The sequence below is a fragment of the Humulus lupulus genome, chromosome 3, assembly GCF_963169125.1.
Source record: "Humulus lupulus chromosome 3, drHumLupu1.1, whole genome shotgun sequence".
Lineage (NCBI taxonomy): Eukaryota > Viridiplantae > Streptophyta > Magnoliopsida > Rosales > Cannabaceae > Humulus > Humulus lupulus.
The window spans coordinates 283,181,370-283,208,978 of record NC_084795.1 but is presented as its reverse complement, the minus strand read 5'-3'; the positions used below and the strand labels follow the sequence as shown (position 1 = coordinate 283,208,978).

The 27,609-nt window shown below is 39.9% G+C and overlaps 1 protein-coding gene across 1 annotated transcript; it reads right to left on the bottom strand.

Moving 5' to 3' along the window:
• Positions 1-23,120: 23,120 nt before the first annotated feature.
• On the bottom strand, positions 23,121-25,899 carry LOC133824771 (receptor-like protein Cf-9). The gene has a single exon (XM_062257748.1). The coding sequence runs from the start codon at positions 25,844-25,846 to the stop codon at positions 23,213-23,215; it is 2,634 nt and encodes an 877-aa protein (XP_062113732.1). The 5' UTR covers positions 25,847-25,899; the 3' UTR covers positions 23,121-23,212.
• Positions 25,900-27,609: the final 1,710 nt, after the last annotated feature.

Below are 27,609 nucleotides of genomic sequence, written 5' to 3'. Positions count from 1 at the left end.
TAACAAAAGATTTACAATTTAAATACAATATTAGCCATACTAAGGCAAGATAGACAGTTCAACGATCCTTGTCCTGATCTACTCCTCGGCCAAGGCGACCGAACAACTGGCTATGTACATTTTGTTATATTATTTTATAATATAATGTAAAATTATATTATATTATAATATAATGTTTTAGATTAAATAAAATGTGACAAAGTGTGTCACATATTGTAACATATAATAGAGAGTTACCATATTTAGATATATGAGATATATCCAAATAATGTAACATATTTGGTGTTACAAATTTGTAACTTCCAAATATTACCCTTTATTGTGTAAAATTGTTGTTACACAATATTGAGATGAATTTCATAAAGTCATATGTGATATGGCTGTTAGAGATATGATTTTAACCCCAATAATGTGTTTTGGGAGTTACAAAATCATTTGGGAGGGTTTGGAACCGTTTGGAAAAACAGCACAATTTTTTGTGCTGAAATTGGTCAGTGGCCGCGGCCTATGGGATAGAGACCAGTGGCCGCGGCCACCAATGTCTCTAGCCGCGGCCACAGGCCAAAACTGACCAAATTTTCAGTTTTTTCAATCTTTGTTTAACGGCTCAAAAAACCCAAATAACTCCCAAATCTCTTTTTTAATTCCATATTAATCCAATTAAACATTGGTAACAGCCATGGGGGTTGGTGGAATTTGAAATTCAAAGGGTGTCTCTAAGCTCTATAAATAGGAGCCTATAGCTCACTTGTAAGACACAACATTTCTATCCATTAGAGCACTTGGCTAGAAACACCTTGAGGCTTGATAATTCCAAAAAGCTTTTCCAATATCTGAGAGAGATCCCTTAGTGCTTGAGTTAGGGGAAATAAGCTTTTGGACAAAGGTTTTAAACCTTGTTCAAGTTGGTGATCCCCAATCCTCTTCACTTAGGTTGTGTAAGTGAGAGTTTGCTTGTGTTTCTGTTCTTCCTTTTATTCTATTGTTTTTCTCCTTATTCTCTTGTTCTATTTACTTGTATATTTTGTTTAAGAGTTGTAATCTTTTCTTTTGGTCTAAACACTTTATTTTACTTGTAATCTTTTGCTTAGAGTTGTATTCTCACTATTCTCTTCTACATCATCATCTTCTTCCTTTTCTTTATTTATTTGTAATTTTCAGTTATAGAGTTGTAACCTTATTTAATCAATCTAATTTTATTTGTAATATTATTGCTTAGAGTTGTAATATTATATCATTTCCATTGAGGCAAAACAATTTTTCGTAACACATTCAACCCCGCAGCTCTCCATCTCAGGACTGGTCTAACTTGCCTTTTCCTTTACCTGTACCACGTAGCACCCATGAGCCAAGGCCCAGCAAGAAAACACAATAACAGAGCATAAGCAATCAGTAGACAATTCAATATCACATATTCCATAAACACGTTCTCAACCATTTAAACATTCAGAATAACCAAGTATTCAGCATACCAAGCATTTAAACTCATATCACACATCAATTCACAAATGATAACTAGGGTTAGCACCCTCAGGCCGCACCCTCCGTTATCCCACTGACTTCGGCCCGCTTAAACCGAGCTCAGTGAATATTAAGCTGTCCTCGGCTACCAGTGGCCAATCATAGGCCAAAGTCATCACCAACCCTCAATTCCATAACCTAGCCTCGGGACCAATCCCGAGCCCTCGGGAATTCCTAATTCCACCAAACAAGGTGGTGGAATCGAACCCCGAACCCTTGGTAAAAAACCCTTGTAAATAACCCTAAAATCCCTTTCTGAAGACAGGATAGCGCTGCAGTGCTCATTGGAGAGCGCTACAGCGCTACAAATAGAACCAAAATGCCCTCATCAAGCTTGGCCTAGCACTACAGCGCCCAAAGGCTAGCGTTGTAGCGCTAGTCACAGACTGCCAACACCACATTTTCCCTTCCTGCGATTTCCCCGAACCAAACTTAACCAAAACTTCTCCAAACCTTCACCAAACTCAAAATTAAGCTCACTAACATGTCTAACTCATCCCAAGCATCATAACCACATAAAATCTAACCACATGCACCTCTAATCCCAAAATTCACCATAGTCACTCCTAGACCTCAGAATTCAGCAAAACACAGTCAAAACTTCAAAGTTTAAAGTTCATAATTTATACCTTTGATGGAAATTCGATTTCAAGTTAACTTCTTGACCTCCTTAGCTTGTTCTTCCCCAATTCCTTGGCTTGAACTCCCCTAAAGTTCCCATCAACTCAGCTTAGACACCATAGTTTAAACTAACCAAACCAGAAACTGAAAACTCTAAAGGCTTACCTCAAATATTGATGTGTTCTTGCTAATACCTTGCCAACCTTTCAAGTTTAGCTCAATACTCTTGTTGCTCAGCCTAACCTAGCTCCCTTCTGAGTTTTGCTCCAAGAAAATTGAAGAGAAAGGGTGAGAGAATCACCAACCGACCCTAAGAAAACTGCTTTGTTTTCCTTCCTTTTCTTTTTCTTTCTTTTCCTTCTTTTCTTTCTTTCCTCAGCCTTCTACCTTTTTCTACAATTGCCACTAAGTATAAAGCCTCAACATACTTATCTCTTGCAAGCCAAATGACCATAATGCCCTCCCTTTTAATTTTAAACCTTTAAGTGCATCTAGGCGTTTGGTCATTTTATCCCAATTCCCGCTAATTCCTCGAATGTCTCTAATATTTTTCGCTTAATTCCTGACACCTAACTAATCTCCAATTATACTCCTCTATACCAAATAATTGCCAATATGTTACCTACATTTCCATAAATACCCCCTGGCTCACCCCGAACCGAGTATAAATTCCCACCGTGACTTTTCCGCTAACTCACTCACTAGGATCATCTTGACTCACAGATTACAGATATATCCACATAATAATGTGGTCTCAACAGTTATCACATATATACATTATGCCCGCAATGGGCCAAAATTACGATTATGCCCTTCAAACCTATTCAGGGCCTACATGCATACTAATACACATAGTCATGCTTCTGAAGTATTCAAATAGTCATATAACATGCTTTAAATCATTAAATCACATATATTCCATTTATGCCCTCCCAGCACACTAATCGAGGCCCTTAAGCCTTATTAGTAAATTTGGGTCGTTACAACTATCCCCTCCTAATGAGAATTTCATCCTCAAAATTTACTTGAATAACTCGGGATACTGATCCCGCATCGCTGTCTCGAGCTCCCAGGTCGCTTCCTCGACCTTACTATTCCTCCACAACACTTTAACAAGAGGAATTGTCTTATTCCGTAATACTTTATCTTTGCGATCCAAGATCTGAACTCCTTGCTCTTCATAAGCCAAATATGTCTATAACTTCAAATCTTCATACCTTAACACATGAGTCACATTCGAGACGTACTTATGGAGCATAGAAACATGGAATAAGTCATGAACTCCAGACAACAATGGTGGCAAAGTTAATCTGTAAGCCACCTGACCAATCCTTTCTAGGATCTCAAATGGTCCAATGAATCTAGGGCTTAGCTTGCCCTTCTTTCCAAACCTCCTCACCCTTCGCAATGGTGAAACTTGAAGAAACACGTGGTCCCCAACCTGGAACTCCACGTCCCTAAGCTTAGGTTCTGCATAGCTTTTCTGTCTGCTCTGAGAAGCAAGCATCCTAGCTCAAATATTTTCTATAGCTTCACTTGTCCTCTGAACCATATCCGGCCCCAAATATCTCCTCTCACCCATCTCATCCCAAGGAATGGGTGATCTACACTTTCTCCCGTACAACATCTCATAGGGAGCCACTCCAATCGTTGACTGATAACTATTGTTATATGAAAATTCAATCAACGGAAGATACTTACTCCATGAACCTTCAAAGTCAATTACACATGCTCTGAGCATATCCTCCAACACCTGAATTGTCCTCTCAGACTGTCCATCAGTCTGAGGATGAATGTAATGACCCAACTACTGTAGACTTTGGACCATTAACGAAAAATATACATAGACACTAATCCTTAATAAAACTTACAAGTGAAATGATCATAACTTTATTAAAAACTTGTCAAAATAAACGTTAAACTTACATAAAATTTAAAGTAAGATATGGGATCCCATTGTTTTAAAATCAAAACATAACATAATTGTAATTAAAAGAGATTACATAATAAAGTGCGAAAAAATACACATAAAACCATAAGTAAAGACTTCATCCTCGAATCAAAACTCTCGGCTCTTTGAATCCATTCTGCCTCAATACACATCCCCAAAGCTTCCAAGAACCTTTACCGCCACCAAAGTTATTTTCCTGCACATTTAAACATAAAGGAGTGAGCCTAATGCCCAGCAAGGAAAACCTAACACATAAACCATATACATAAATTCCATAATGTAACATAAAACATATCATAACACATATGTCACATACATACTATAATGGCCATTATTACTTGGGGTCCCGTAAACTAAACAAGTCATATGCCCATTAGATTAGTGGGGCTTGCTAGCTAAGCAAGTCATATGCCCATAATTTATTGGGGCTTGTTAGTTGTACGGGTCGTATGCCCAATTCTACAATCATACTTATTATAGCATATTACATAACATATAATCATAAGATAACATTTATCATAACATATAAATCATATAACACATAAATCCTATCCTATTTTCCTTACCAAAATTACCGGGATATGAGAACATGTTTGGGACCTTGGAACACTCCTAAAAACCATTTATAACAGGGTGAGTATATTGAAGAAAAGGGATGAAAGTGAAGAAAGAGCTATATCATCAAGAATATACTTACCAAAAACCTTATGCTCAAGAACTTCGATTTCCTATCCAAGAATAAAGAATAAAGTTTGGGGCTGAGTAGAAAACTATAAGAACTTAAAGAAAATAATACCAAATGAACTAGAGTGTGGAATACCTTGAATGCTTCTATAGCCAATCTAAACCTTGAACCGAAATATGCTATAAACCTTACTTCCCAAGTTTTTGGTAAGCTTATAATGATTAAGCTTACAATTCCCAACCCAAGTGTTTACACTCTTACAATAACCCAGCAAATTGCAGCCTCTGAACTTAGCTTGATGAATGAATAAATGGCTGGGTACTAGGTCCTATTTATAGAGTTTATGAATGAAAAGATCTTCATTTAACTTGAATAAAAATAATGGCTTTTTAAGTGAAAAACATTTGAATTATCGTTCAGCAGAGGACGAAGACTCGTTTAGAAAGATGCTGGACTTATCAAGAGGTTGAAGATTTGAATGGAGAAAATTTTCAAAAAGTTTCAAAATGCCCTGAAGGAGGCGATATATCACCCCCTGTAGGAGATATATCGCCTGGGCCAGTATGCCCGAGGCAATCGTGCGACGTTTCGTGTTTTTCGTATCTTCGTGTTGCGATATATCGCCCTCTATAGCTGCGATATATCGGCATACGCTGAACATTTAAATACGAAATTACACATTTTTAGCTTAATTTGAATTGAGTAAGCAGCCTTGACTAAGCCCTCTAACGTTTTCAAAGCTGCTGACTGACCCTAGGATATTCAAATTTCAAACTTAATAAACTTATTCCTCAAAAATACTTAATTATCATAAACATACATGTGACAAGTGTTACTTTCTTATTGGGTCTATCTAAACCTTATAATATAATATTTATCACCACCAATATCAGTCATATTAATCAGACCTTAGGTTAAAATTAATATTCTTAAACTATAGGTTAAACTTAGAAAATCTACAAGTGTTGCTATGAGTGTCCAAATAAATCCTGGTCTGAACCATAATCCACAGTCATAAAAATACTACTACTATTAATATAATATTACTATCTAACTAGCTAAGTAAAGTTCTTGGACTCTACAATTCTCCCCTACTAAAAATAATTTCGTCCTCAAAATTTACTTACCAAATAATTCCGGATACCGGCCTTGCATGTCCTCCTCCAACTCCCATGTTGCCTCTCGTTCAGAACTATTACTCCATAGGACTTTGACTATAGGAATGCTTTTGGACTGTAACTGCTTCATCCCCTTATCCAGGATGCTAACCGGTCATTCTTCGTAACTCAAGTTTTTCTGGAGTGTTATTGTATCGTACTTGAGGACGTGAGATGGGTCTGACACATATTTGCGTAGCATCGAGAAGTGGAACAAGTTGTGACTATCTGCTAATGTTGGTGGTAGGGCTAGTCTATACGCAATTGCTCCCACTTTGTCCAATATCTCAAAAGGACCTATAAACCAGGGACTAAGCTTGCCTTTCTTCCCAAACCGCTTGACACCTTTCATAGGAGATATTTTCAAGAAGACTTGATCTCCGACTTTGAACTCCACATCGCGTCACTTAGCATCCGCATAGCTTTTCTGACGGCTTTGAGCAGCAAGCATACGCTGTCTAACAAGCGATACTGGTTCTTGAGCTTCTCTAATAGCTTCGGGTCCTAGAAGCTGCCTTTCTCCTACCTCGTCCCAGTGCAACGGTGATCGGCACCTCCTTCCATATAGAAATTCATAAGGTGCCATCCCAATCGTTGACTAGTAGCTATTGTTGTACGAGAATTCTATCAGCGGCAAGTACTTATTCCATGATCCTCCGAAATCAAGTACACATGCGCGTAGCATATCTTCTAAAATCTGAATTGTACACTCGGACTGCCCATCTGTCTGAGGATGAAAAGCTGTACTAAGACTTAACTTAGTACCCATAGCTTGCTGTAAACTTCCCCAAAATCTCGATGTGAACACCGATTCTCTATCCGAAACTATTGTCTTGGGGATACCATGCAACCGTACTATCTCTTGGACGTAGATGTCTGCATATTGGTCTTCCGTATATGAAGTCTTAATAGGCAGGAAATGAACCGACTTGGTTAGTCTATCTATTACTATCCAAGCAGAATCATGCTGCTTATTCATCCTTGGCAAACCTGTCACGAAGTCCATGGCTATATATCGTCCCACTTCCATTCTGGTATGCTAAGCGGTTGCAATAAACCTGCAGGCCGCTAATGCTCTGCTTTCACTTGCTGGCATATAAAACACTTGGACACAAACTCTGCTATGTCCTTCTTCATCCCTAGCCACCAATAAATTGCCTTGATGTCATGAGTCATCTTGGTAGACCCTGGATGAACTGAGTACGGGGTACTGTGTGCTTCTTCTAGAACCGTCCTCCTAATCCTTTGATCATCTGGCACGCATACCCGATCCTTATATCTTAATAAACCTTGACTGGATATTGAGAAATCTGAAGTCTTGCCTTCTCTGACTGCATCCATATGTGCTGCTAGTGTGTCATCATGTCTCTGACCAATTCGCATATCTTCTAGCAGATTCGACTGGATAGACAAGTTAGCCATCTTGCCTATAACTACTTCTATTCCAGCACTGATCAGCTCCTGCTGTAGCGGCTTTTCTATTCCGGCTAAAGCTGCTAAATTACCATAACTTTTCCTACTAAGCGCATCGGCAACTACGTTCACCTTCCCCGGGTGGTATAAGATTTCGCAGTCGTAATCTTTTACTAATTCTAACCACCTGCACTGCCTCATGTTCAGCTCCTTCTGAGTAAAGAAATACTTTAAACTCTTGAGGTCTATATAAATCTCGCACCGTTCTCCGTAAAGATAATGGCGCCAGATTTTAAATGCAAAGACCACCGCTGCCAACTCCATATCGTGAGTTGGATAGCACTGCTCGTACTCCTTCAACTGTCGTGAGGCGTAGGCTATTACTTTTCATTTTGCATCAGCACGCAACCCAATCCTTGCTTTGATGCATCACAGTAGACTACGAACTTATCGTTGGGTGTCAGTACACAGAGTACTGGTGCTGAGCAAAGCTTATCTTTAAGCAACTGGAAACTTTCTTCACACCTATCATTCCAGTTTAATCTTTGTTGTTTCCGGGTCAGGTTAGTGAGCGGAGTGGCTATCTTAGAAAAGCCCTCTACGAACTTTCTATAATAACCTGCTAACCCTAGAAAGCTTCTTACTTCAAATGTGTTCTTTGGTCTAGGCCAATCCTTTATGGCCTCTATCTTTGATGGATCTACTGCAACTCCGTCTTTTGATATAATGTGCCCGAGGAACGCCACTTGCGAAAGCCAAAATTCGCATTTCTTGAACTTTGCGTAGAGTTGATGCTCCTTCAATCGCGTCAAAATCAACCTCAAATGTCCCTCGTGCTCTACTTCATCCTTGGAGTATACTAAGATATCGTCGATGAATACAACGACGAATTTATCTAAGTAGTCCTTGAAGGCCCTATTCATTAAGTCCATAAACGCGGCTGGTGCATTAGTAAGACCAAAGGACATAACTAGGAACTCGTAATGTCCATAATGAGTTCTAAAGGCTGTCTTAGGAATATCTTCTCTCTTTACTTTGAGATGATGATATCCGGATCGTAAATCAATTTTTGAAAATACAGTCGCGCCTCGGAGTTGATCAAACAAATCGTCGATCCGGGGTAGCGGGTACTTGTTCTTAATCGTTACCTTGTTCAGCTCACGATAGTCTATACACATCCGCATACTTCCGTCCTTCTTCTTCACGAAAAGCACCGGAGCTCCCCATGGCGAATGGCTCGGCCTAATAAAACCCAAGTCTAGGAGTTCTTGTAGCTGCGTTTTTAACTCCTTGAGTTCTGTGGGTGCCATCCGGTATGGTGCCTTAGAGATAGGATCGGTGCCCGGTACTAATTCTATCGTGAAGTCAATCTCTCGGGTTGGTGGCAATCCTGGAAAGTCACCGGGAAATACCTCTGGGAATTCTCGTACAATACGAACGTCTCCAACCTTAAGTGGTGTCTCATTTTCCATGTTTGTGATGCTAGCTAAGAACGCTTGACATCCTTTCTCCATCATTCTTTGAGCTTTGAGAGATGATACTAACGGGGTGCGTAATCCTGAAGCTTATCCCATGAAGCATAATCTCTGGCCATCAGGAGTCTCGAACATCACCTTCTTGCGTTTACAGTCGATGGTTGTGCCATGCCGTGCTAGCCAATCCATGCCTAGTATCACGTCAAAGTCCTTGATTACCAATTCTATCAGGTCTCCTTCTAGTTCTACATCCTCAATCTTGATTGGTATGCCTCGTACTATCCGTGATGATAGAACTACTTTGCCCGAAGGCAACTCGGTTACAAACCTAGTTCTAAATCTTTCACAAGGTTTGTCTTGTTTTTCTATCATTCCTAACGAGATATACGAATGAGTGGCTCCCGAATCAAATAAAACAGAGCATATGTTATTGAGGATAGAAACCTGACCTGTGACCACCTTATTGCTAGTATCAACCTCTCCTTGGGTTAAGGAAAAAACCCTAGCAGGAACCATCTTGTCGTCTTTCTTTCCTTCTGGCTTGCGCTGAGGAAAATCTCTTTTTCGATGTCCTTCCTGACCACAGTTAAAACATTCCTTGGTGTTTGCGCGGCATTCTCCAGGATGCTTCTTCTGACACTTAGCACATGGCGAGTATTCTACGTAACCCGGCCTATTTCCCCCATTATTCGCCTTTGCCCTCTTATCGTTGTCAAATGGCTTGTTATCAGGATGCCTTCTCTTCTGACCGTTACCGTTGTTGCCTGACTGGTTGTTGCTATTGTAGTTGTTGTTCCGACTGGTCTGAGGTTGACTCTGCTGTCTAGGTTCAGGCTTACTGGCTTCCTCTTTACTTACATTAGCCTGCAGCCAGTTGAGGGTGGGAACAAGTGGGAACCGTTGTATGAGCGGTTCAGGAAGCAACAGCCCCCGATCTTTGAGGGAGGACCAGATCCATTGAAGGCTGAGCAGTGGATGACTATGATCACTACCATTCTTGATTTCATGAGGGTAGAAGGACATGATAGGGTGGCCTGTGCTACTTATATGCTGAGGAAGGATGCCCGAATCTGGTGGGAGGTGGCATCGCTGTAGAGTCCAAGGACTTTACTTAGCTAATTTTTTTTAGTATGTTTAGTGTTATCTTTGTTACTATGGATTTTTGGTTCAGACCGGGAATTATTTGGACACTCATAGTAGTACTTATAGATTTTCTAAGTTTAATCTATAGTTTAAGAATATTAAGTATAACCTAAGGTTTGATTAATATGACTGATATTAAGGATTATATTTATTATACTATAAGGTTTAGACATCAACCAATAGGATTTTAAGCACATGTTATGAATGGTGATTAAGGATTAAGTATTTTTGAGGATTTAATTTAATAAAGAGTAAAGTTTGAATGTTATAGGGTCAGTCAGCAGCTTTGAGTACGTTGAGGGCTTAGTCAAGGCTGTTTACTCCATTCAAACTTAGCTAAAAATGTGTAATTTCGTGTTTAAATATTCAGCGTGTGCCGATATATCGCAGCTATAGGGGGCGATATATCGCAGCACGTAGATACGGAAAACACGAATCGATGCACGGTCGCCTCGGGAACAATGGTCCAGGCGATATATCGCCTATAGGGGGCGATATATCGCCTCCTCCATCCTAAATTAAAATACTTTTGAATTATTTTCCTTTCAGCCATTCAAACTCCTCCATAAGTCCAGCATCTTTTGAACGAGTCTTCAGTCTCTGCTGAACGATTATTCAAATGATTTTCACCTAAAAAGCCATTATTTTTATTCAAGTAAAATCAAGATACTTTCATTCCCAAACTCTATAAATAGGACCTAGTACCCAGCCATTATTCACCATTTGCTCTAAGTTTAGAAGCTGCTAGTGTTAAGTGAGTGTGAGAGTGTAAACACTTGGTTTGGGAAAAACTATAAGCTTAAACATCATAAGATTATCAAACACTTTGGGAAGTGAGTTCTATAGTATTTCGGTGGAGGTTAGATTGATCTTGCAAATCTTTGAGGTAAACCCGAAACTCTATTTCATGTTATTTCCTTTCTCAAAACCTTCTACTCAGTCCCCTAACCTCATTCTTATTTTGGTTAGGGAATCCAAGTTCTTAAGCATATAAGTCGGTAAGTATGTTTTTTTTTATGGTTTAGTCTTTCCATCTCTTTCATTTCATCTCCTTTCTTTAAACTCACTCTTTCTTATGGTTTTAGGAGTGTTCCAAAAAGTCCCAACTCAGTCCATTATATCCCGGTAACTTTGGTAAGGAAAATAGGCTAGAATCAATATGTTATGTGCTTATGTTATCTATATGTTTTATGTTATTAATGTGTTATGATATGTATATGTGTATGTTTGTAGGCTTGGGCATATGACCCATATGACTAACAAGACCCCAAAAGGGTTATGGGCATATGACCTACTTAGCTAGTAGGACCCCACTAATCCCATGGGCATATGCTTGTTTAGTCTATGGGACCCCAAGTAATAATGGCCATTATAATAAGTGTATGTTATATGTATTATGTTAAGTCTTTATGTTTTCTTATGAAATTATGTATATGACTTTGTGTTAGATTTTCCTTGCTGGGCATTAGGCTCACTCCTTTCTGTTTATGTGCAGGAAAATAAGCTTAGAGGCGGTAAGATTCGTGACGCTTGGAGGATGTGTATCGATGGTGAATGGAGTCAAGGGGCCGAGCGTTATTCGATTCGAGGATGTAGTTTCGGTTTTATGTCTTTTTACATGTATTTTCCGCACTAATTATGTAATGTCTTATTATTTTAAATTATGTTTTTGTTTTACAAGACAATGGGATCCCATATCCGTTTTAGTATTTACTTTGTAAATAACTCTTATTTTGCAAGTTACTCAATAAATTATGGTATTTTCGTAAAAATGTAAGTTTTATGTATAGTTTCGTTAATGGTCCAAATAGTCTAGATTAGTGGGTCATTACAATCGCAGACCAGAGATGTTTCTGTATTGACTTGGGAACGGTTTAAGGATTTGTTTAGCCAAAATTATTATAATTTGCCATCAGGGCAGTGAAAGTGAATGAGTTTGTGGGGCTGGTTCAGGGCAGTATGACAGTTACAGAATATGCCTTGAAGTTTGATAGACTTGCGAAGTTCGCACTGGATCTCGTGCCTACTGATGCAACTAGGCAGGACAGATTTATCAGAGGGTTGAATGCTATGATAGTCCGAGATGTGAGAATTACCACAGTTCCTGGTGGAACAACTTATGCCCAAGCTGTGGAGAAGGCTCTTACCACTGAGGAAGCGGAGAACAAGATATGGAGAGAGAGTGTTGTGAGAAGGGAGGGCCGCAAGGCGGTGCCTCCATATTCTGGTTCTAGTAGGGGCAGAGGCCCCACTGACTTGAAGAAGAAGACTCTTGATGCTTCGATCGCTCCTGGTCCTGATAGGAGAGGTCGAGGTACTCAGGGTGGCCGCCAGGGAGGCGGTGATTCATGGAGGACTTATCCAGAGTGCACGAGGTGCAAGAGACGCCATCTGGGCGAGTGTCGGGCTAAGGCCTGCTATGTGTGCGGGGTGGTGGGACACCTCAGGAAGGATTGCTCGACAGTGAAGAAGGGAGAGACAAGGAAGGTGGAAAGCTTGACTCCAGCTCGAGTGTTCACCCTGATGCAGGCGGAGGCCGAGGCTAGTCCCTCGATAGCGACTAGTCAGCTTTCTAGTGCTGGCATTTCTTTTACTATGTTAATTGATTTTGGTGCTACGCATTCGTTTGTATCTGATAAGGTGATTGATAGGCTGTGTAGACCTAGTGAGTATAGTACTTCAGGGTTTGGGACTATATTGCCTACAGGAGAACTGGTAGTATCTAGGAGGTGGATTAGAGCACTGCCAGTGATAGTTGATGGTTGGGAGTTATCAGTAGACTTGATTGAGGACTTTGATATGATTTTAGGTATGGATTGGCTGGTTAGATATGGAGCTACAATTGACTGCAGAAAGAAGATGGTGACTTTTGAGCCAGAGGGCGAGGATCCCTTTATTTTTGTGGGAGCGGTGCATGGACCCCGCGTACCCAGGATATCTGCGTTGAGAGCCAGAGATTTTCTACAGGGTGAATGTATAGGCTTTCTGGCCAGTGTGGTGGATACCACTAGAGTTTCACCAGTAGGACCGGAGGAGACCAGATTGGTTTGCGAGTTCTTGGATGTGTTTCCTGAGGATTTTCCTGGGTTGCCACCGCGTAGAGAGATTCAGTTTGTCATCGAGCTGGCACCAGGGACAGAGCCAGTGTCGAGGGCACCATATAGAATGGCACCGGCAGAACTGAAAGAATTAAAGATACAGTTGCAGGAACTTCTAGATTTGGGGTTCATCAGACCTAGTTACTCACCATGGGGTGCTCCAGTTTTGTTTGTAAAGAAGAAGGACGGGACTTTGAGAATGTGTATCGATTATCGAGAATTGAACAAGTTAACTATCAAGAATAAGTATCCCCTACCAAGGATCGATGACTTGTTTGATCAGCTGCAAGGTAAGACGGTGTTCTCAAAGATCTATCTTCCATCTGGTTATCACCAGCTGAGGATCAAGGATGAGGACATACCTAAGACGGCCTTCCGAATGCGGTATGGGCACTATGAGTTTTTGGTCATGTCTTTTGGTTTGACCAATGCCCCAGCAGCCTTTATGGATCTAATGAACAGGGTGTTCAAGGATTTTTTTTATTGTCTTCATTGATGACATCTTGGTGTATTCCAGTTCAGAGGCAGAGCATGAGCTTCATCTTAGACAGGTTCTTCAGAGGTTGAGGGAGCATCAATTGTACACCAAGTTTAAGAAATGTGAGTTTTGGTTACCAGAAGTGACATTCCTTGGACATATCGTAGGTGTAGATGGGATTAAGGTGGATCCATCTAAGATAGAGACGGTTAGGGATTGGCTGAGGCCAAGGAATGCCTCGGAGGTGCGGAGTTTTCTTGGGTTAGCAGGTTACTACAGACGGTTTGTAGAGGGCTTCTTGAAGATAGCAGCACCGATGACAGAATTGACAAGAAAGAATTTGACGCTTATCTGGTCAGACAAGTGCGAAGGCAGTTTCCAAGAGTTGAAGCGATGACTTGTTACAGCGCCATTGTTGAGTCTTCCTTCGGGGGAAGGGAAGTTTGTTGTTTACTGTGATGCATCGAGGTTGGGCTTAGGCTGTGTATTGATGCAGAACGAGAGGGTTATAGCTTATGCATCACGACAGTTGAAGGAGTATGAGCAACGGTATCCTACCCATGATTTGGAGCTGGCAGCAGTGGTTTTTGCACTGAAGATTTGGCGACACTACCTGTATGGAGAGAAGTTCGAGGTATACACTGACCATAAGAGCCTAAAGTATTTCTTTACACAGAAGGACCTGAATATGAGATAGAGGCATTGGCTAGAATTGGTAAAGGATTATGATTGTGATATTCTTTACCATCCGGGGAAAGCCAATGTGGTGGCTGATGCATTGAGCCGCAGAGGTCCAGGTTAGCTGTATAGTTCTATTCAGATCTCTAAAGAGCTAGTTGATGAGATAGTTAGAGCAGGGATATAGTTGGTGGTAGGACGGTTGGCTAAAATTACTCTGCAGTCGACCCTGCTAGAGTGGATCAGAGGGGCAATTGGCAGATGCTCAGTTACAGAGGGTTAGAGAGGATGTCTTAGCGGGAGTAGCTAAGGACTATTCTGTTTCTGAGGTTGGTTTACTTTGGTATCAGGGACGGATTTGTGTTCCAGCTGATGAGGGGATCAGACGAGAGATACTAGATGAGTCTCATACGACGCCGTACTCACTTCATCCGGGTACCACGAAGATGTATCAGGATCTACGGACTTTATATTGGTGGCCCGGGATGAAGAAGGATGTGGTAGAGTACGTTGCCAGATGCTTAACCTGTCAGTAGGTGAAAGTTGAGCATCAACGACCAGCAGGGTTGCTTCAGCCTTTGGGTATTCTTGAATGGAAATGGGAGGACATTACTATGGATTTTGTGGGAGGATTACCCAGGATAGTAGGACTTCATGACTCGGTGTGGGTGATAGTGGATAGATACACCAAGTCAGCCCATTTCCTTCTAGTGAGATCGACATATACTGTGGATCAGTATGCTGAGTTGTATGTGAGGGAGATCGTACGTCTCCATGGGGTTCCTAAGTCTATAGTGTCAGACCGGGTCCTATCTTCACTTCCAAGTTTTGGAGTAGTTTGTAGAAGGCTTTGGGGACTTAGCTGAAGTTCAGTACAGCCTTTCATCCTCAGACTGATGGACAGTCTGAGAGGACGATCCAGGTATTGGAGGATATGGTCAAAGCATGTGTGATTGATTTTGAGGGTTCATGGAGTAAATATCTTCCGTTGATTGAATTTACGTATAACAATAGTTATCATCAACGATTGGAGTGGCTCCCTATGAGATGTTATATGGGAGGAAGTGTAGATCACCCATTCATTGGGATGAGATGGGTGAGAGGAGATATCTGCGGCCAGATATGGTTCAAAAGACAAGTGAGGCTATAGAAAAGATCCGGGCTAGAATGCTCGCTTCTCAGAGCAGACAGAAAAGCTACGCTGATCCTAAGCATAGGGACGTGGAGTTTCAGGTTGGGGACCACGTCTTTCTCTGAGTTTCACCACTGCGAGGGGTGAGGAGGTTTGGAAAGAAGGGCAAGTTAAGCCCTAGATTCATTGGACCATTTGAGATCCTGGAAATGGTTGGTCAGGTGGCTTACAGATTAGCTTTGCCGCCATCGTTATCTGGGGTTCATGATGTATTCCATGTTTCTATGCTTCGAAAGTACGTCTCGGATGTAACTCATGTGTTGAGATATGAAGATTTGGAGTTACAGACGGATTTGGCTTATGAGGAGCAACCGGTTCAGATTTTGGATCGGAAAGATAAAGTATTGCAAAATAAGACAATTCCTCTTGTTAAAGTGCTGTGGAGGAATAGTAAGGTCGAGGAGGCGACCTGGGAGCTTGAGACAGCGATGCGGGATCAGTATCCGGAGTTGTTCAGGTAAATTTCGAGGAAGAAATTCTCATTAGGAGGGGATAGTTGTAACGACCCAAATTCGTTAATAAGGCTTAAGGGCCTTGATTAGTGTGCCTGGAGGGCATAATGAGAATTATGTGACTTTAATGATTAAGATGCATGATTATGATTTAAAGCATGTTATATGACTATTTGAATATTTGAGATGCATGACTATGTGTATTAGTATGTGTTGACTGCGCTTTTAGCCAACGGCGTGATAACGTCAAATACGACAAACCTTCAAGAGAATGTAAACGACAACAGACGGTATAAACAAGAAAAGTAAATAACACACAGTATTTTTATAGTGGTTCAGCCCCGATTGTCGGTAATAGCCTAATCCACTTAGAGTTGTGATTTATAGATCTATACTCAAGATCAGATGGACTGAGCCAACTGAGTTTCTTCAGTACAGATTGTGAAAATACAAGAGTTCTCTCAAATATCAGCACTTTCTCTCTCTAGAATACACAGACCCAATTTTCTCTCTCTAGAAAGAAGAAGCAGAAGAACCCCCTCTCTCATCCCATAAGCTCTCTATTTATAGGCCTGGGATCCTCAACTGATATCCCCTTATGATAGGGATACTTTATTATTCATCTTATATTTATATTACAATAAATGTTTAAAATACAACTGATTCCTCAATTTGAGTGAGAAATGAGAGATTCCCGGGTGCCTAGACCAATTCTTGTTAGAGTCGTTCCGGGGATTTTGACGTAGTCTCACATGCATGTTGGTTACTCCTTCAAGCTTTCCTCGGACCAAGGTAGTCTGAGGCAACACCCTTGCTTCTCACCTCGGACAAGTCCGAGCATACCTTCTCCAATCAAGGTCCGAACGGACCTTGTGGCCTTCTCCTCGGACCAAGGTGGTCTGAGGCATCCTCCTCTTGCCTTCTCCTTGGACCAAGGTGGTCCAAGGCATCCTCCTTGACATCTCTCTTTGGACAAGCCTGAGGCACTCCCCTTTAGCATCTCCCAACTATGTCCGATCGGACATTGTGTAGGCTCTCCTTGGCAAAATCTAAGTCTCCATTCTTGGCTTGCATGGGACTCCTCCTCTTTATCTACTTACCTTGGACACGTTTGAGCCAACACTTAGGAAACCTTGGGAGGCTTACCTCAAACACACCCTTGGGGTCTCCTAGGACCACATCCTCCTTGGGGTCTCCTAGGACCACTTTCTCCTTGGGGTCTCCTAAGAACACTTTCTTGAGTTTTCCTCGGACCTCATCCTTGGGTTCTCCTAGGATCACTCTCTTGGGGTCTCCTAGGACCACTCCCCTTAGTTCTCCTAGAATGCATTCTCCTTAGCCTCCTAGGATGCATTCTCCTATTTTTTGGGTATAACAGTATGCATGTAGGCCCTGATTAGGTTAGAAGGGCATAATCGTAATTTTGGCCATTTTGGGCATAATTGTATTGATATATGTGATAATTGTCGAAACCACATTATTATGTGGATATATCTGTGATCTGTGACTCGAGACGATCCTAGTGAGCAAAGTAGCGAGAAAGTCATGGTGGGGATTTATACCCGGCTCGGGGGGAGCCTAGGGGTATAAATGGGAATTTAGTGAGTATATTGGAGTCTATTTTTGACATCGAGGAATATAATTGGAGATTAGTTAGGTATCGGGAATTAAATAGGAAATATTAGAGACACTCGAGGAGTTAGCGGGAATTGGGTAAAATGACTAAAATGCCCCTAAGTGGATTAAAGGGTTTAGACTTAATAGGGAGGGCATTAAGGTCATTTGGCTTGCAAGGGATAGATATGCTGAGGCTTTATGTTAGTGGGAATTGTAGAAAGTAATAGAAGTCTGAAAGAAAGGAAAGAAGGAAAAGAAAGAAAAGAGAAAAGGAAGGGAAAACAGAGTTGTGTTCTCTTGGGTTGGTTTGTGGTTCTCTCACCATTTTTCTGGGGTTTTCTTGGAGCAAAGCTCAGAGGAGAGCTGGGTTAGGCTAAGCATCAAGAATCCTAAGCTAGGGTTGGAGAATTGGCAGAGGTTTAGCAGGAACACCCTAACACTTGAGGTAAGGTTCTATAGTTTCTTCAGTTTCTGGTTTTGGTTTTTGAACTATGGTGCATAAGTTGAGTTTGATGGGAACTTTAGGGAATTCAGGCCAAAGGGTGAGGAAAAGAAAGCTAAGGAGGTGTAGAGGTTGTCTTGAAATCGAAACTCCATTAAAGGTATGAATTCTAAGCCTCTAACTCTGATGTTTTGACTGGTTTTGCTGAGTTTCTGAGCTTAGGGACAACTATGGTGAATTTTGGGATTAGAGATGCATGTGATTGGGTTTTGAGTTTTTGGGGTGCTTGGGATGAGTGGAGTATGTTTATAAGATTGTTTTTGAGGTTGGCAAAGGTTTGGAGAAGTTTTGGTTGAGTTTGGTTCGAGGAAATCGCGGGAAGAGAAATTTGGAGTTGGCTTGTCTGTGACTAGCGCTAGCCTTTGGGCGCTGTAGCGCTAGGCTGTGACGCCCCACGTCACTATGGCTGCTTTCTAGAATGATGACTTGCCCTACAAACCAAGACAAGTCTTTCCAGCGTACTTTTTCCTCACTCGCACACTTCCTGGGAAAACTTCCCAGGGGTCACCCATCCCTAGATTACTCCAGGCCAAGCACGCTTAACCATGGAGTTCTCAAGTGATGGGCTACCGAAAAGAAGATGCACCTTCCTGATATAGGTAGTACCCATCAATCCATTTAAGCCCTCTTCAACTGTGTAGTCCCATACCTACACAGTCTTAGAATCATTACACTTGACCTTCCCCAGGCAGTGTGGGATTGTACAGCTTACCCGGTCTTTCCCCTTACGGATCACGGGATTCTGACTGTCACAATCACCCCCCCTTAAGGGCCCGACGTCCCCGTCGGCCACACTTCCTGCTGGGTCAAGGCTCTGATACCATTATGTGACGCCCCACGTCACTATGGCTGCTTTCTGGAATGACGACTTGCCCTACAAACCAAGACAAGTCTTTCCAGCGTACTTTGTCCTCACTCGCACACTTCTTGGGAAAACTTCCCAGGAGGTCACCCATCCCTAGATTACTCCAGGCCAAGCACGCTTAACTATGGAGTTCTCAAGTGATGGGCTACCGAAAAGAAGATGCACCTTCCTGATATAGGTAGTACCCATCAATCCATTTAAGCCATCTTCAACTGTGTAGTCCCATACCTACACAGTCTTAGAATCATTACACTTGACCTTCCCCAGGCAGTGTGGGATTGTACAGCTTACCCGGTCTTTTCCCTTACGGATCACGGGATTCTGACTGTCACAATGAAGTTGTAACGCCCTACTTCCTTAGAGCCGTTACCAAGTGAGTTTTAAGACAAAACAGTGTGCAATGAACTCGCTAACAGAGGTTTTTACAACAAAAGTGTGACTAATAAAAAGTTAAGGCTGTAATCTTTGAAAATGCGTCGTTTCATTAAAAACTTCCAGTATTGAACATTTGGGATCCCAAAATAAGGTTTGAAAACTATTTACATCTTAAAATAAGTTTACAATTGATCAGTTATAAAAATCATAGATTATTACAGCCATTTTCAAATAAACCCTCAACCAAAGCAGTCGGGCAGGCCAAACATGTACGCGTCGCTTCACGCTCTCCGTACTCATGGTTGGTTGACTCAGTCATTGCCCTTACCTGCAACACGGAGCACCCGTGAGCCGAAGCCCAGCAAGAAAGCTCATGCAGAACATAACATATGCAATATATACAGTTTATCATAACAGATAATCCACAGATAAACAAGTCAACCATTAGACTAAGCAAACACGGCCATGCCGCCCCAGAAGCATTACCGAAGCCTGGGGTCTCGGTCCTCACCGTAAGGATATCACATGTATCCACCGGGCCCTGCCCTGACTATAAGCATCCCATGTGCTAAGTGTTACTTCCGGCTCCGCTGCCGTACCCGGCCTACGCCGCACTCGGCCCTTGCCGTTCATTCCATTATAATCATATATAGCATAAATCAAGCAACATTCAAACAAATGCCAATTTATTTAAATCTGAACCCTAACATGTAATACAATGTAGGGCCATGCCCGGCAATCATCTCATCATGCAACATGCAATATATGGCCGTGCCCCGCAATCACACTATGGGCCCATGCCCTATCCTACGGGTGTTATAGTTTTCTTACCTGTATTCCGAGCCTTCTGATGCACTCAAGCCGCGAGCACGGTCCTCTAGCATGAGCCTCTCCAATATCCTAGTCACAACACACATGAAACATCCTTTAATAATAATCAATTCATAACCACTTCCCGGGACCAATCCCACACTCTCGGGACTCCCAAATTCCTAAAACAATCCATCGGAAACATCCCCCGAGCCCCTGGAACAAATGCCCAAAAATGCAAAATTTCCCATCCTGAAAAAGGCGTAGCGCCGCGGCGCTACCCGCAAGGGCCGCGGCGCCCAGCGAAGTCAGAAAGCTCCCCTGACTGAAAACAGCCTTGCGCCGCGGCGCCCAAGAACAGGGACGCGGCGCTCCTTCGCGAACCCAGAAAAACTGGGTTTTTCCTCAGCAATTCATCATCCAAAACACTCCCAAATCATCCCAACTTCACACCTAAGCCCCAAAATCAATTTCAAACTTCAAATAGACCATACATCAACCCATAAACATCATAACCCAACTCAATAACACAATCATACTCAAAATCCACCCATTTGATCTCAACTTAAGAAATCTAAACCCATAAACCAAAAACATAAACCAAAGCTTGAAAAGCTTAAACCATGCTTCAAATTTCACAAATCAAAACATAAATCAAACTTAATTATGCATAAATTCCTTACCTTAAGTAGAGAATCCAACCCTAAGCTTCCTTCATCCCCTAAGTCTCCAATTTCAGCTCCTCCACTCATCTTCTTCTTCTTCATGCCCTAGCTTTTCCTTCTCCTTTTTCTTCTCTTCAATTTATCAAAGCATCAAATGACCAAGCCCCAAACCGTGTACCCCTTAATACCCAGCTGCCATATATCAAATTCCCAGCCAAATGACCATTTTACCCCTCCTTGCCTATCCTTTCCTAACTAAACCTCAAGGGCACTTAAGTCCTTTTACTTCTATTTCATTTCTACCATTTTCTACCTAGAACTTGTTACTCTCAGCAGTAACTAATGGTTACCCAGGTTACTAAATCTCCAATAACCATTACCCACTAAATCTCAACTTAACCATAAAATTCCCAAGGTACCCCTAGGCTCCTCCCGAGCCGGGTATAGAAATCCCGTTGTGACTCTTAAGTTAATTTGCTCTCTAGGACCGTCTCGGCACGTGCATCACAATAATAACACCACACTCACGTGGTACAATTCACATAATACAATTATCACATATCAATACAGTTATGCCCAACATGGCCAAAATTACAATTACGCCCTTCTAACACGATCCGGGCCTACATGCATACTAATATACATAGTCATGCATCTCAGATAAACAAATAGCCAAATAACATGCTTTAAATCATAACCGTGCATTTAACTCATAAAATCACACATAAATCCCATCGTGCCCTCCTGGCACGCTAATCAAGGCCCTTAAGCCTTATTAGCGATTTTGGGTCGTTACATAGGCCATGCATGCTGAGGGGATTTTGCTTCTGTTTGTAGCGTTGTTGCACCCTCCCATGAGCTCTGTAGCGCTACCCTGTCTTCTGAAGGGGATTTTAGGGTTGTTTGCAAGGGTTTTTGACCAAGGGTTTGGGGTTTGATTCCACCACCTTGTTTGGTGGAACTAGGACTTTCCAGGGGCTCGGGATTGGCCCGAGGCTAGGTTTTGTACTTGAGGTTTGGTGATGAATTTGGCCAATGGTTGTGTTTAGGTGAGCGCTAGGGCTCGGGAGGGATCGTGCTCAAGGAGTCGAGTGATCAAAGCTAACGACTTAAAAGGTAAGAAAACTACACCCGGTTATATGTTTGTGATGGGACTAAGTGCTCCCGATATTTTTATTGTGTCAATGATGGTATAATGCCATGGAACATGTGAAAGCGGCCTAAGGGTGCCGTACATAATATTTGCGGACAGGGCGCGGCTTGGCCACTGGTAGCCGAGGACAGCTTAATATTCACTGAGCTCGGTTTAAGCGGGCCGAAGTCAGTGGGATAACAGAGGGAGCAGCTTGAGAGCGCTAGCCCTAGTTATCATTTGTGATTTGATATATGATATGAGTTGATATGTTGAGTATGTTGAATACTTGATTATACTGAATGATTATATGGTTGAGAACATGTGATGCAATATGTGATATTGATTTGTCTGTTGATTGCTTATGCTCTGTTGTTATGTTTTCTTGATGGGCCTTGGCTCACGGGTGCTTCGTGGTGCAGGTAAAGGCAAAGGCAAGCTGGACCAATCCTGAGGTGGAGAGCTGCGGGGTTGATTGTACATAGACAGTTGTTCGATCGCCATGGTCAAGGAGTGGATCAGGATAAGGATTGCCTAACTATCTGTTTTGCCTTAATATGGCTTGATGTATATTTAAACCTTATGACTTTTGTAAACGGTCTTTAAACTTATTATTTTTGGGATCCTGTGAAAACAGACAATGTCTCTTAATGAAAAATGTGGCTTTTGTGACCAAAACATTTTAACCCTAGTTCCTTTATAGTTTCAATAGCGCATTTTTAATTAAATGACTTAATTAGCAAGTCTAGCACTTTATAAACACACAGTGTAATGGTCTTGGTTACCCAGGGCGTTACAACAATGCTATGATTGGTGTAACATGCCAGCCTTGAGGGCAAGTTACAAACTAGGTTGGTACTCGGTCAGATGCGCATGTGATAGTGTCTGTTGATGCCTAGTTTGTATAGCAGTGGTATTTTCGTAAATATCTTCAATATTGCTCAGAAATGAATGAGACTTGGTAGTTCCCATATTGAAGGGGCAGTGAACGCAATGGTGCAATCGTATTTGGGAGATTAAAAAATTGGCGAGTCAAGAGCCAAATATGTCTCCAAAGCAAAAATTATATATGTTCCTAGTAGAAGGCTAAAAGCTCAAAAGACTCTTTGCTAGATTACCAAAATACCCCTTACTGACAGAAGCGAATATTACAGACTTCGTAGGATCAAACTTTACTTTCACTATCATTACTTGTATATGATTGGGTGGACTTGCTTATATTTTTAATCAAGTAGGAAAAACAAACTTTTATTGAAAGTTTAAATCTTTATTTATTGATAGCAAAAATTATTACAAAGCATTTGATTATAAAACACAACTTTCAACATTACTACTTTTGTCTCCTTCTTGCTTTAACTTACTATTCTAAACGTTTACACAAACTAGTATGCATTTCGAGGGAACACAATTTTCTCCATGAATAATCCAACTAAAAATCCACATCCATATCCTATCACCACAACTTGCCAACAAAATTGAAAAAGAGAACTCGACTCTTCTTGCTCTCCATCTTCACCCAGTGGTGGTTTCAATGCTTCAGAGTTTCCACACAAGTTTGGCAATGGAATGCCACATAATCCCATGTTTCCCTCAAAGGAACTACTCTCAAAGGTACTTAATTGGTTTTGCTGTGGTATAGACCCTGAGAGGTGGTTGTATGAAACATTGAAGTATTGAAGAAAAAAGAGTTGGGCTAGTTCATAAGGGATTTGCCCCGAAAGCTCATTTTGAGAAAGGTCTAAGGATTCAAGCTTGGCTAGTTTTCCCAGTGAAGAGGGTATGCTACCACTGAGACTGTTTTTGGATAAATCAAGGGCATACAATCCCTTTAGGCTTCCAATGACTTCAAGAATTTCTCCATTAAATTTATTGTTGGAGAAGTTTATGATTGCAATAATATTTTGGATCCCATCAAACTGCCTATACATGCCTTTTATTGATAGTACAGATTGGAAATTAAAAACTGGCTTACCCACGTAGTCAAAGTATGCTGGGAAATAAAAAATTGGCTTGCCCACATAATCAAAGTATATTGAGAAATTGATGGATAGTGATGTCAAATAACCGAAGTTTTCAACACTTGTACTAGTCATGGCATTCCAACTCTGGATGTATTTGAGCGGCAATTTACCAATGAAGTTATTATAAGATATATCAATTATACGTAACTTAGGGAAATGAAGTTTTGTTCGAGGCTCCCTTATAACTCCATGGAATTGATTAGCTCGCAGGTTTAGAATTATCAGCTCTGGAAGAGTCCCTAACCAATAAGGGAACACATCATTGAGCTCATTGCTTCCAACATTGAGGTGTCCAAGCATCTTACAATTTGTAAGTGAATGCGATAACTTCCCTTCAAAGAGATTATAACTTAAATCAATATGTTTCAGTTGGTTTCTCTCGGTAAATTTTGGAATATTGCCAGAAAAAGAGTTGTTTGTGAGAATTAATGAAGACAATGACTTACTAAACCTACCGAAACAATTGGGAAGTTTACCAACCAACATATTATGGGACAAGTCAAGCACGATAAGAGAACTAAGTTTGCAAGTTGTAGGTGAAAGTTCCCCTGTTAGGGAGTTTGTAGAAAGAGATAAAATTCTCAATGTTTCTCTGTTTATATTTTGCAACCATTCTGGTATTCCACCACCAATATGGTTACCTTCAAGAGTTAATGACTCCATTCTTTTTTGATGCCTAAGAAATTCAGGAAACTTTCTTAAATTGCAGTGCACCAAATCTAGTTCTCTCAATTGTGGAAATGTTTCATTTATATGAGGTAGTGAGAGTTTGAGATCTGATAGCGAAATGACATTGAGGTTTGTGAGGCCTTTGAACATGTCAAATTCTACTGTGCCTATCCAATTATTATAAGCTATGGAAAGCAATTCCAAGTTCACGAGTTTCGAGAATATTGGCATAGGAAATGGGCCACTAAAATGATTTGAGTGAAGATATAAATAGTTGAGTTGGGTAAGGTTTGACAGATAAGAAGAGATTTGTCCAGAAAATTTATTTTCACTAAGGGATAGAATAGTGAGCTGCTTCATCTTGCCTATGGAAATTGGAATCACTCCTGAAAAGTTGCAGCCGCTAACTACCAACACACTCAAAGAAGCAAGTTTTTCAAAAGGTAGTTCACTCGAAAAGCTAGTGCCAGACAACAACAATTTTTTAAGAGAACTTCTCTCGTTAAGTACCACAGGAAATCTTCCACTAAGATCTTTATTAAACCGCACACTGAGCTCTTGTAATTTTGGCAGTTGAAAAATATTGACTGGAAATTCACCTTTCAGTTCGCAATCCCTCAAGTATAGCTTTGTCAAAGAAGTTAAATTCGCCAGGGACTTAGGCAGTGTCGATGATATGTAAACTTGACTGAGACAAAGCACCTCAAGGCTTGTCAAGTTTGAAATAAAGCTCTCCAAATTGGGATTCTTCAGTTCCAATAGATTTTCTCCAGAAAATGGATCAACATTACGGCACAAATAAAGAGCAGACAATTTGGAAAGTTCCGAAACTTCTGAGGGAATTTGACCAGAGAAGACAGAGTCAAATAGCCAGAGACTGGTGAGCATAGAAAGTCGCTTGACAGCAGTGGGTATTTGAGAGTAATTGAAATGGTTGTCTGAAAGATTGAGCCTCTGGAGGTGAAGCAAGTTGAAAAGGGTGCTGTTTGAGTCGATGGTGCCATAGAGAAAGCTGCTGCTGAGATCAAGTCCGATCACATGGCCCGTCTTCTCATCACACTCAACACCATCCCACAAGCAGCAATTTCTTGTCTCAGCTTCGTGTGTCCATGAAGAAACCTTTGGATATGCAGAAGTACTACGACGAGAAGCAGACTTGCTGATAATGAAGTTTTCTTTAAATTGCAACAATGATGTCCTTTCGTCATCATGGCAAGATGGCTGCGAGAAAGAGAAACACAACAGTAAATTCAGAAAGACAAGAATATATATGAGATTATAAAGAAAGCTTGAGAAAATGAAGCAAGACACTGATGATCCCATCATATATATAAATATAATTTCTGTAATTGTTATTTTATATGTTTCACACTTCCACAGCTGAGACTTTAGCTCAGCTATATATAGGAAGAAAGGCTTTTGCCATTATATCTATGGGCTGTCCGAATATGACAATTTGCATGGAGAAATTATCACTGATTTTATTTATTTATTATTATTATTTTAAAAAAAAAAGCTTTTGTTATTGTGTGGATGATAAATTCACATATGTCACATATGTCCTTCGTCAAGACAACCATGTCTCAACTCTCAAGTGGCTCTTCAAGAATTTTAAATTCATCAATTTGACCACTGCCATGCGTTATACTATTTTAATATAGTGATTGTAAAATGAGGAATATTTTCTTTTAATTATATTGTATGCTACAAATTAATTAAAACCGCATCATTTATATTTTTTTATTTTTTTGAATTTTTTTTATCTTATTATGTTTAATGTAATAAGAAAAATTTAGAAAACTTTACATGGCATATTTGTAGTGGCTATTTTATATGTTTCACACTTTCAGATGAGAGAAGAAGTGAGACTTTTATCTCTGCTACTCAAATATGTCAAATATGAAGAAAAACACTTTTCTTATATGTCAAATATGTCTTTATATCCATTAATTAGAATGAAAAGTATATTAATTCGAGTCAAGTCGTCTGCCTAATGAATGGGGAAGTCAAGTCTTGAACAATTTAAAATTTCCATAAAAAAGAACCATGTTTTAAATTTTATTAATGCTTTTGTAATAATATTTTAACATTTAATTATGAATAAATTGCATAAATATTACTTCATTCTTTAATTAATAAAAATATTATACCTTCATTAATAAAAGTTAATTTTTAACAAAATAAATAAATATAACTTAAGCAAACATGCAATTATTTATATTTTTAAAAATAAAATTTTATTGTCTATAGTTTTCACCTAATATATATGTATATATACTAGGTAAAAGCAACGTGTGGCTTTGTTTTAAAGTTATAAATATGCTTATTCAAGCATTTATTTATTTTTATTATATTATTTTAATTATCATATAAATTTTAAATAAATAAACAATATCATAAAAATAAATAAAAGATGCTTCATATAATGTATGACATAAATGTATAAAAAGAATTAGGGCAAAACATTATCTATAATTGTAACAAAAATTAGTTCAATTTTTTTTAAATATATATAATGAATTATAGTTCTATAGTATATATAAATATTTATATCAATAATCTCTACATATATGACATCTAAACACAACGTTGACATTGATATATATTTACATAGCTACATGACACATATATAAATTACTATAATATTTTAAAAAATATTAATTATAGAAATAATATAAGAATAGAAAAAGTCATAGTATAGTGTAGAATATTATACATGCATCAACTATTTTTAGTTTCTAATGTACCTCACAATGTCCTTTGGTGAATTTGATGAAGAAAAAGAGCTTCAATCACTTGATAAAAAACAAACTACCACACAAATTTATAAGATTAAAAAAATAATACGTATGGTTTTATTATTCTTAAATAAATATAATATAATTATCTAAATTATCATAAAATATCTTAAAAATATCATATTTTAATTAATTAATTTTTGTTTAACTTTATATTTGTTCTAATTTTTTAATTTAGCGGTGATAATAAAATATTATACATTATATGTTTAATATAATATTAACATTATATGATTATTAAAGCATATGGTTTAATTAAATTTGTTATAAAACATATGTTTTTATATAATT

What these genes read in the sequence shown, in the direction of transcription:
- LOC133824771 (XM_062257748.1), bottom strand. Translation starts at nt 25,846, where the DNA reads ATGATGGGATCATCAGTGTCTTGCTTCATTTTCTCAAGCTTTCTTTAT.